This window comes from Bos indicus, chromosome 23, assembly GCF_029378745.1.
Source record: "Bos indicus isolate NIAB-ARS_2022 breed Sahiwal x Tharparkar chromosome 23, NIAB-ARS_B.indTharparkar_mat_pri_1.0, whole genome shotgun sequence".
Classification (NCBI taxonomy): domain Eukaryota; kingdom Metazoa; phylum Chordata; class Mammalia; order Artiodactyla; family Bovidae; genus Bos; species Bos indicus.
The window spans coordinates 32,623,765-32,634,515 of NC_091782.1; the positions used below are offsets into that span (position 1 = coordinate 32,623,765).

At 42.8% G+C, this 10,751-nt stretch overlaps 1 protein-coding gene across 5 annotated transcripts; it reads right to left on the reverse strand.

The window, feature by feature from the left end:
- Positions 1 to 140: 140 nt before the first annotated feature.
- Positions 141 to 9,228, reverse strand: LOC139178814 (zinc finger protein ZFP2-like). Of its 5 annotated transcripts, none has more exons than XM_070777531.1 (3): positions 8,980 to 9,228; positions 6,057 to 6,192; positions 141 to 4,664 (listed from the first exon to the last, which is right to left on the reverse strand). In XM_070777531.1, the coding sequence occupies exons 1-3, from the start codon at positions 9,016 to 9,018 to the stop codon at positions 3,640 to 3,642; spliced, it is 1,200 nt and encodes a 399-aa protein (XP_070633632.1). In that variant the 5' UTR covers positions 9,019 to 9,228; the 3' UTR covers positions 141 to 3,639. The 5 variants fall into 5 exon arrangements, with proteins under 5 accessions (XP_070633632.1, XP_070633633.1, XP_070633634.1 ...); XM_070777532.1 differs by lacking the exon at positions 8,980 to 9,228 and adding an exon at positions 8,626 to 8,775; XM_070777533.1 differs by lacking the exon at positions 8,980 to 9,228 and adding an exon at positions 8,551 to 8,664.
- Positions 9,229 to 10,751: the final 1,523 nt, after the last annotated feature.

Genomic DNA, 10,751 nt, shown 5'->3' on the forward strand with positions numbered 1-10,751 from the left:
AATCTTAATGAAAAACCATTAGTTCCAAAATTCATTCAAGAAATTTATAAATCTAAGTCAATACTAAATAACTGAAAAAAAAAAACCAAACAAACAAAAACACAAACACAAAACTATTAAAGAATCATCTCCAGGAAGGCTCAGATATTCTGTAGCACTTTAATTTTTTAAAAGTTTACATGTATAGATGAATTCTAACTTTTCCATTTGGAATATAAAAGAAATAGAAAGAAAAGGAATCTATTTTCATCACCTATATGCAGTTACTGTTGACATTTTGTTGTCATTTACTTCCAATTTTTGCTATTTTAAATGTTTAAAATAGTTGTGTGATCTTATTCTATAAACATTTTAGTAGGCTGCTTAACTGTAATAAAACTTTTCATTTAAAAAATTATATGTAGACATTGTTTGAGATATAATAGTGCTTATAGAAGAGATGGAAAGTTTACATGAGATATATAATAAGGTGCCTGGTACAGTGTCTGGGACACTGGCGTTCAACAAATGGTAGCTACTATCGTTACAGTTTGTGAAGGGCTTTTCCTTTTCCAGATATTATTTAATTCATAATGGGTATTACTCTCAACATGCTTTTTCCTCCTTAATGGAATAGGCAAGCCTGGAGGCAGTAGGAGTGTTAAGTGGCAAGATCCTGGATATTGTCTGAAAATAGAGTCAAGATAATGATTTGTGGTTGGTCAGGTGAGGGAGAGGGGCTCCCCTGGTGGCTCAGAGCTAAAGAATCAGCCTGCCAATGCAGGAGATGCAGGTTTGACCCCTGAACTGGGATGATCCTCTGGAGAAATGGCAATCCACTCCAGAATTACTGCCTGGAAAAACCCCAGAGACGAGAGCAGCCTGGCAGGTTACAGTCCATGGGGTCCCAAAGACTTGGATACGACTTAGTGACTGAACAACAATGCATCCCAGAGAGGCCAAGTATTTATTATTGGTCTTCAAGAGAATCCTTCTGCTTTGTTGGTTTTGCTAAGAAAGTACAGTCCAGGCTGAGCAGAGTTCAACAAGTTGGGGCTTAGAGTGTGGTAAAGAAAAGAGAAGTGTCTCGTGTCTCATATCTCAGAGACCCACACAGGGCCAGGATCCTGAGTGATTCATAAAGACATTAGTGAATACAGGTTCAGTTCTTTCATATGAGGGATTTGGCCTACATGGCATGGAAATAAAGGATTGATTATTACTCTAAAGTCACTGGGAGATCCATGATCAAAGCAAGTACACCAGCCTCTGCAAATCCTCAATCTCCCCTTCATGTTTCTTTACAGATTGCTTTTTCACTTATGTTTTCACTGCTTCCATTTCCTGTTTGAAATTTTTGTAAAGTCTCTGACCTTTCCTCTTTTCCCGTAACTTCTCTTTGCTGCTTTCCTTCTCTCAGTTTATCCCTGTCTTTTCCTTTAACTGCTTTTTCTTTTCACCCCTCCCCACTTGCCCATTCAGACCTTAACCCACTGCTTTCCCACAGCTGCTTCTATTACTGAATGCTTCACATTTCAACAGTTCTCTTCCCCAAATGATCTCTACTTTTGGACCTGCATTTTTTCAGTTTTTCACTTAAATGTCGATTCTCTTCATATGTGTTTTTGTTTTTCATCTCACCTGATTAACTGGTCTCTAAGAATTTGGTTTGTTGTTTTTGTTGTTCAGTCGCTCAGTTGTGCCTGACTCTGCGACCCCATGGGCTGCAGCACACAAGGCCTCTCTGTCTTTTACCATCTCCTGGAGCTTGCTCAAACTCATGTCCATTGAGTCGGTGAAGACATCCAACCATCTCATCCTGTCATCCCCTTCTCCTCCTGCCTTCAATCTTTCCCAGCATCAGGGTCTTTTCTGAGTCAGCTCTTTGCATCAGGTGGCCAAAATAGTGGAGTTTCAGTATCAGTCCTTCCAATGAATATTCAGGGGTGATTTCCTTTAGGATTGACTGGTTTGATCTCCTTGCAGTCCAAGGGACTCTTACAAGAGTCTTCTCCAACACCACAGTTCAAAAGCATCATCAATTCTTCGGCACTCAGCCTTCCTTATGGTCCAACTCTTACATCCATACATGACTACTGGAAAAACCATAGCTTTGACTAGACGGACCTTTGTCAGCAAAGTAATGTCTCTGCTTTTTTATATGCTGTCTAGGTTTGTGATAGCTTTTCTTTAGAAGCTATGATTATTGACTTTCAATAGATTACCTATGCCGCTGCTGCTAAGTTGCTTCAGTTGTGTCCAACTCTGTGCGACTCCATAGACGGCAGCCCACCAGGCCCCGCTGTCCCTGGGATTCTCCAGGCAAGAACGCTGGAGTGGGTTGCCATTTCCTCCTCCAATGCGTGAAAGTGAAAAGTGAAAGTGAAGTTGCTCAGTCGTGTTTGATTCTTAGTGACCCCATGGACTGCAGCCTACCAGGCTCCTCCGTCCATGGCAGGAGAAGCATTTTCATTTCCTCTGTCCATTTTCTAGGCAAGAGTACTGGAGTGGGTTGCCATTGCCTTCTCTGAGATTACCTATAAATTCTATCTAAAGAAAAATTTAAAGTGGCTTTCCTCTACCTTCAGGTGCTCAAAAGTTACATTTTAAAATTTATTATTTAATCTAAATCTTCAAACTGTTAGCAGAAAATCTTCAGAGAAATCTTATTTGGGAGGCCAATATATAAAACTAATTAAAGTGAAGCTGTTTTGTTGGTAAGGGACCTAGAGCCCTGAAGCCTCCTTGAGAAACCCTTAAGGCAGTGGTAGGGGTCACACAGGCAAAATGAATGAAGGGAGGTATGTAAGACAGTAGGAAGCTGTGCGGCAGTGGGGACCATGTCTCGCTAGACAATAGTCAGCTTTAGTCAATTGTTCTCACATGGGAATCTGGTGCCTGTGTTGCCACATCATGCATTTTTCTAAGAGAATCTGGAAAGTCAGATTTTATGTAAAATCTCTTTAAGTAGTGGCAATAATTTTATATTACCAAGAGATAATCATACTTTGTGAGAAAAATCCATGCACAGGCTAAATAGAACTCATTGGCTTGTTTGCTCTCTCTGGTTTAAGATGTGAAAGGTCACTGGGAAATTGCAAGATAAATCTTGCTCCACCACCCCTAACCTATCCTACCCATGCAAGTCATAGTTCATTCTAATATCACAAAATGGCTTTTGTAGTACACAATATTTTTAGTGTATATAATTCATAGGCTAATACATTTTATCAAGCTAACCAAAAACTCATTTTTTTTAAAGTGTAGATCAGATATTAATTCTAAATTCATACTTTAGCCAAAAAAAAGGGGAAGAATGGAAAGGGAAGGAGAAAAGAAACAGTAGTAATCTCTAAAATCTCGTTATATGTCTAACAGAACATTTAGATTGCTGGAGCCACTTGCTTCAGAGAAGAAAAGTTTCAGAATAATGAAATGAACCCTTCCAATGTCCTAGTTCATCACATGATGTGCTTAGTGGCAGAACATCAGTGTCTTGTTTGGTAAACCGTCAGGTGCTTGTCTATTGCAGCTTCTATAAGTATTTCCGAGTGACTGCTGAAATTGAATAGTGATCACAGAGTTCCCTACATCTAGCTGTGCTTTTTTGATGTCCCATAGGAATGAGCGTAGATGGAAAATTCTACATAACTCTGGACATTACCAGGGCTTCTCTTCAGTGTGGATTTGCTGATGTACAATGAGGTGTGAGCTCTGCCGGAAAGCTTTTCCACACACATGGCATTCATATGGCTTCTCTCCAGTGTGGATTCTTCGGTGTCCCAGAAGATGCGAGCTATAGCCGAAAGCTTTCCCACACACATCACACTCATAGGGCCTCTCTCCACTGTGCATTCTCTGGTGTCCAACAAGAGCTGAACTATGACTGAAAGCCTTTCCACACTCATCACATTCATATGGTTTCTCCCCACTGTGGCTTCTCTGGTGATGGAAGAGGCCTGAGCTCTGGCTGAAGCTTTTCCCACACTCATTACACTGGTATGGCTTCTCTCCAGTATGAACTCTCTGATGTTGTATCAGATGTGAGCTCAGACAGAAAGCTTTCCCACAGTCGTTGCACTGGTATGGCTTCTCTCCTGTGTGGGTCCTCTGGTGTCGAATAAGGCCCGAGTTGTAATGAAAAGCTTTCCCACAGTCATTACACTGGTATGGTTTCTCTTCTGTGTGGGTCCTCTGGTGTCGAATAAGGCCTGCGCTGTAATGAAAAGCTTTCCCACACTCATTACATTGGAAAGGTTTTTCTCCAGAGTGGATCCTTTGATGCTGAACAAGATGTGCCCTGTAATAAAAGCCTTTCTCACACTCATTACACTGATGTGGTTTTAACTGGCTATGTATTCTCTGATGGTCAGTAAGCTGTGAGCTCTGAATGAAAGTTTTGCCACATACATTACACGAATAGGATCTCTCTCCAGGGTGGATTCTTTTATGTCTAATGAGGCTTGACTTTAGAGTGAATCTTTTCCCACATTCATCACACTTGTATTTCCTCTCATTTGAAGTGTTTCTCTGATATCTTTCCATCCATCCTTTATGTTCTTGGGTTTCTCCACATTCAAAAGCCTCTCCATTGATTTGGTCTGATAACTTTTCTTGGGATTCCGTATCTACAGTAAGTTCCTGCTTTATATCCAGTTCTTCTTTCTTTATTCTTATCATATCACCTGAAGTAAAAAACACGGTATTCAAATGTCACTGAAATATATAGGAAATAAAATGAAACATTTATTAGACATACACAGCTTCAATATACTAACAAAATGATTTCACAACATTTGAAGAGGAAATTGGGAGATGGCAAAGGAAGATTAGCAGCCACTGGATGGGGAGGGAGTGATTCAAGAAAAGAGTGGAGAAAAATCAGGGAGGATGAAGAAGGATCCAATGAATAATCACTGTAAACAGTAGAAGAAGATCTCAGATAAGAGTGGGTTCATCAGGGAGGCCACAAGTTGGGTAGAGAGGGATGAAAGAGCAGAAACTGTGGCAGTAACAAAACAAGACAGGAAGCCAGCAGTGGCAGGTATCAAGATGAAACCATGAAACAACTTTGTGCAGAGCGTGCTGAGGAATAATGGGAAGACCTTTAGGAATATTAAAACACGAGAGATCAGCCAAAGAGAAGTATCACACATCCAAACATGCAGAACAAGGAGATTAGACTTTAGACACACAGGGTAAAAGAGACAGAAATTGCTTTAGCTCCCAGAGACATTATTACTCTTCTTACAAAGAACACTGGAATCTGTCAAACCTGAAACTACACTCTATGGGTTATTTGAGACTGAGATTCTCAAGAAAACAGCACTAACACAGAGAAGGTTCTTTAGCAGACCCTAGCCTCCCATCTGACCTTATCTAAGGAAAGCATGATCCCATAATTCCTTTGCCTGTCTTTACTACAGAAGTTCCTCTGAGTAGAGTCCCAACAACCCCTACTCTTTCAGGGTGAGAGATGTGGCCACTTCCTCAATGATCAATAGTTTCTGAAAAATAGGTGAGAGATTATCCCATTCAAGCCATGTTCTCCCTGCAGTAATCACATTTTTAGGGCCCAGAGTAAAGGGCAGAATTTATAACCATGTAGAAATGATGCAGGGAAAAGTGGTTTGCTTTGTGTGACAAAGGTGCTAAATGGAGGAAAGGACAGCTTGGAGACAGTCACACTGGCCATCTTTCAAACCCACCAATTTCCTTCCCACTTGATTTTGCACATGCTCTTCTGGCCTATAATGCTTTCTACCTCTACTATTCACTTGGTTGATTCCTATTCCACTTTTAGGATTAGTTACTGTGTTATTTTCTTAAAGAGACCTCTGACTTCTCTCCCCATATACAATCTATCACAGCATAGTTATTTGTGTGGTTATTTGTTTAATGCCTCTGTCATCAGATTGTTGTAAGCTCCACGAAAACAGATCATGTCCACTTTGTTTATTACACCCAGTGCTTTGTACAGTGCCTGGAATATAACAGGTACTTAATATACATCTGCTGAATAATGAACAATTCTATGGTCTTCAGGGGAGCTATATGACCTACGTGTCAACACTAACCACAATCCTGTTGGTGTTGAGGGTCCTGAAGCTGGATTTCCATGGTGTGAGGCTGGAGATATGCTGCTTTCTTAGCTGGATCCAGAGGTACCGATGTCTCAGAAAGCACTTCCTGTGTCCAGGCGTGGGTTGAAACCTGAGGATAAGCAAGCTCATTTAGGCAACTGAAGGGCCCAAAGAGTAAATGATCCCCAGAGATCCCAAAAGGGACCAGCCTGGATGCCCACTTCCCAACTCTGTCCCCACTGAGCACAGGGCCCTTTCCTATCTGCTGGCCTGATTAATCTAACTTCCTCTCCAGATTTTCCAGCATAGCAACTGTCTCCTCCCCACTCTCTGGACTTCTGTATCCAGTCCTGCAGTTCCTCAGGCAGTATGGTTGAGCTGTGTCAGCACCACCAAGTCCAACGTCTGCTCCTTGGTGGGTATCTCAGGCCTTAACCACTCATAGCAGAATACCCAGAGCTGGCACAAGACCGCAAAGGGCCAAGGAGTCTCTTGGTAGCAGAACTATGGGAAGCGGTGGTGGAATAACTCCTGGTTGTTTTGGCTGCTCTCTTTTGGGCCAGATCTCTTATTCCCAGCATGCCCTTTTTTATTAGTTACTTCAAAGAGCCCTTACTGACTCTTCAGGAACCTCTAGAAGGAAAACAGTGGCCATTCTTGCTCCAATGGGCCAAGAGGAGGATTGTTGCTACAAGTGTTATCCTTTAGGGCACACTCCTGGGGTTACAGAAACCACAATTAAAAAGATAGGAAGGCTGATTCAACATTTGAGCTCACACACTAAGTTTAATCTTTCTGTTCTAGAAGAAAAAGGAAGCTCAACCCCAAATTAAAGAGAATTCAATAAAGAAAATGTAAAAAATAAAAGTTTAAGGCAATTCATACCTTTTTCTAAATAGGAGAAGGAATGTTTGTCAAGAGACAGCATTTTTGACAATACTGGGAATATTGTTGGATGCCTTATATCCTCCAAATAACAGCAAAACAATTAGTTGATATGACCAAGCTAAGTTTATTCTTATGAGAGATGGAGAGCACTTTGATAGTCTTGCTAGTACCTCCTAGGGGAGAAGGCAATGCAGAATATTTATGAGGTTTGGGGGGCTTACAGCAGATCTTTCAAGGCAGGATAAGGATTGGGCAAGGATAGTAATAAAGTAGTATAGGTGAAGATTTTCAGTTGAAGGTTTTGAAAAGTCTAAATCCTATATATTGAAAGTTGAAGTGTTTGACGTTCACATAAATGGACTGAGGGGCAAGTTGTTAAAACACATAATTATCAGCAACTCTTTTCGGGCAAGTAAAGTTATGTTGATAAAGAAACAGAATAGTGAAGTCACACTTAGGGAAGACAGTTGAATACTAAAATTATGTTAGTGTAGGTAGCAGGCTGTGTGGGTGTAGACGCTTTCAGTTTTTCATGTAATAGACTTAAGCAGGGCCTATGGGTTTAGGGAAATGTGGACTAACACTTGATTAGCATGGTGGGCAGTGATTAAGAGCATAGGCTGTGGATTCCAAAAGACCTCGGCTTGAATCCTGTCATGTTTTCTAATATGTGGTAGCTTAACATCTCCAAATTTTTCCCTTCTGTAAAAATACCTTAGAAGCTTTTAAACAATGTTTTATTTTGAAATGTTAAACTTAACTAAAAATTTTTCAAAAAAGGTACACAACGGTCCCTATAACCCTCATTCAGCTTCCCCTACCTAATATTAACATCTTATATAACCACAGCACAATTCCAAAACCAGAAAAATGTTACAATGCGATTAACTAAACAGCAGACCTTATTATATAGCGTCTTTTTGAGAATAAATTAAATTCAGTGCCTGGCACTTGGTAAGACCTCAGTTTAGAGTGCTGGAGTTACCACTGTGACTTGGTCACCCAGCCGCTGGCTCCAGGCATGACGCCTCGAGCTGAGGTACACTTCTAGGGTTCAGGACACATAACAGAGGACCACGCAAGGAGGCCCTCTAGTGCCTTCTCTGCACCTAGCATCTTTTACTCACTGGGCAGCTTTGGTAAACACCTCCACTTTCCCAGCCATAGGAGAAAGACTGTTTCAGGAATAACTCAAGATAAAGGATATGGATCCCGCTTACAAGTGTTGTCTTCTACTAGTTTAAATCTTCGAGCGAATAAGACAATATAGTAAGTTAACCAGCCAGACTACAAACCCCTTTCCAGTTTACCGCACCGGCACATCACGGTGGCCCAGCCTCGGAAAGTGTTGACTGTCTGTGTATCCTTTAAGCCACAAGGACCTGGCTGATCATAAAAGGCTTCCGGGAGTAGGCGGCCGAGTTGGACAAACGGATGGCCCCCATAGAACTCGTGTTAACATCAGTGAGCCAGAAGTCCGAGTCTTACAAACTTTCTGGAGCGCCGGCCGGCAGCGGGGCGGGCTCCTGTGGAGTCTCCGCCGGCACTTCCAGCGTCGGCAGAGCAAAGCAGTGACTCCCCCGACCCGCGCCCGACCGACCTGGGGGTCCCGCCGCGACGTCCGGCTGTCTTCCCGCCAGTCTTATCCCGGCCCAAGGGAGGCGGCCGCACTTACCGATCCTGCACCTCGGAGCCTCAGACCTGCCGCCAGCGGAAGTGCGTCCGCGAACCCTGCCCGGCCGTGCGCCCCCGCTTCCGGCGGCTTCGGAGGAAAGGTCCGAGCCCTTTAGTGTGGCCGAGACCCGCGCGAGTCTGCACATGGGGACACCCATGTCTGTGGCGTTTTGATTCATAACTCTCCTCCTCTTAAAAAGAGGATCTTAACGCCAGCTCCGCGGCTTTGAGTTCCTAGGCCCTGTCCTGTTCGGGGCGGCGGGCGGGGACATTCCCAGGCGTGCTTCCCCTCCGACCACCACTTCTCGGTTCCTATTCACTGACCCGAGTACTCGCGTCCTCCCTGCCAGCCTACCTCTCTCGACAGCATCCGCCACTCCGTCCCGACCTCCATCAACTTGAATATATTTACCAGGCAGACACAAAGCTCAACCAGAATGTGTCCGCAGCATTGCCATCAGCACAATCGCTCAGTCTTGACCCGCAAGGAGAGGAAAGGAAAGAAGGATTAAGGCTGATTGATGAATACAGTGTTGTTCGTTCAATTTACAACCCGGAAACAAGCAAAGAACAAAGTGATCTGCTCAAGTTTGCACAGCCAGGGACAGGATGCGCACCACGCATGCGTGACCCAGACCTGTCTTGGGATCCCTACAACGTGGCCACAGTGAGGGCTGCAAAGCCAGAGACCACTGCTGCTCAAATTAAAATGACAGTTTTCAGGCTTAATGTGTGACATTTAAAAATGAAGCTGTTACAGGGCTCTTTCAGCTGTATGCAATGTAATGTTGCTTAGGAGCTGTTCAGTACTATAATAGGCACCAGGAGTACAGCGAAAGTATATGAAGGAGATGGTTCTTGGCCTAAGAAGCTTACAGTCCAACTGGGGACACGGACTAGCTAGTGCTTAGAAACCTCTGATATGGAGTTGGGCAAGTTGTATTGGAATCCTATGTTCTCCGGATTATTAGCTGAACTTTAATAAACCCATTTCTTCTCAAATTAGAGATACTAGTAATTCGCAGGAGTACTGTTGTCAGGTTGGTTTCTTTCTCTGGACGGACTAAAGAGTTCAAAGCAACAGGCAAGTTACAGCTCAGTTCAGCTCAAGCAGATAGATGTTTTATTAGACACAAACTCTCAAAACACAGGAGCAGGTCGCCTCCACATACTCCTTATGTATTAGCTGTTCAGTCATGTCTGACTCTTTGCAACCCCATGGACTGTACCTGCCAGGCTCCTCTGTCTATGGAATTCTCCAGGCAAGAATAATGGAGTGAGTTGCCACTCCCTTCTCCAGGAGATCTCCCAGACCCAAGGATCTAACTCAGGAATCTGCACGGCAGGTAGATTCTCTACCATCTGTGCCATTAGGGAAGTGCATATTCCTTGGCTTCCCCTCTTTTGTATTTCCTGTCTCTTCTTTTGGTTATGCCCTGTGCAAAATAGGACTTGTACCTGCCACCAATCAATGAAAAGGAATGCAAATAGGCATATGCTCAAGGTCAATTGACATTTGCAAGTTATATAACAGTACATCTGTTTTATCTGTCTTCTCATAATTCAGTCTGTTATAATCAGATGTATATATGTGCAGAATATTTATGAACCCTTAATGGGCTGTATATTGTCACCCTCCTTATTTAACTTATATGCAGAGTACATCATGAGAAATGCTGGGCTGGAAGAAGCACAAGCTGGAATCAAGATTGCTGGGAGAAATATCAATAACCTCAGATATGCAGATGACACCACCCTTATGGCAGAAAGTGAAGAGGAACTCAAAAGCCTCTTGATGAAAGTGAAAGTGGAGAGTGAAAAAAATGGCTTAAAGCTCAACATTCAGAAAATGAAGATCATGGCATCTGGTCCCATCACTTCATGGCAAATCGATGGGGAAACAGTGGAAACAGTGTCAGACTTTATTTTTCTGGACTCCAAAACCACTGCAGATGGTGACTGCAGCCATGAAATTAAAAGATGCTTACTCGTTGGAAGGAAAGTTATGACCAATCTAGACGGCATATTAAAAAGCAGAGACATTACTTTGCCAACAAAAGTCCGTCTAGTCAAGGCTATGGTTTTCCCAGTCGTGATGTATGGATGTGAGAGTTGGACTGTGAAGAA

Excerpts from the sequence above, each read along its gene's own strand:
- LOC139178814 (XM_070777531.1), bottom strand. The coding sequence starts at position 9,018 with ATGGAGGTCGGGACGGAGTGGCGGATGCTGTCGAGAGAG. Across the intron at positions 6,193-8,979 it reads GGCGGATGCTGTCGAGAGAG|GTTTCAACCCACGCCTGGAC; the intron begins GTAGGCTGGCAG and ends GCTTATCCTCAG. Across the intron at positions 4,665-6,056 it reads TCAACACCAACAGGATTGTG|GTGATATGATAAGAATAAAG; the intron begins GTTAGTGTTGAC and ends TTTTTACTTCAG.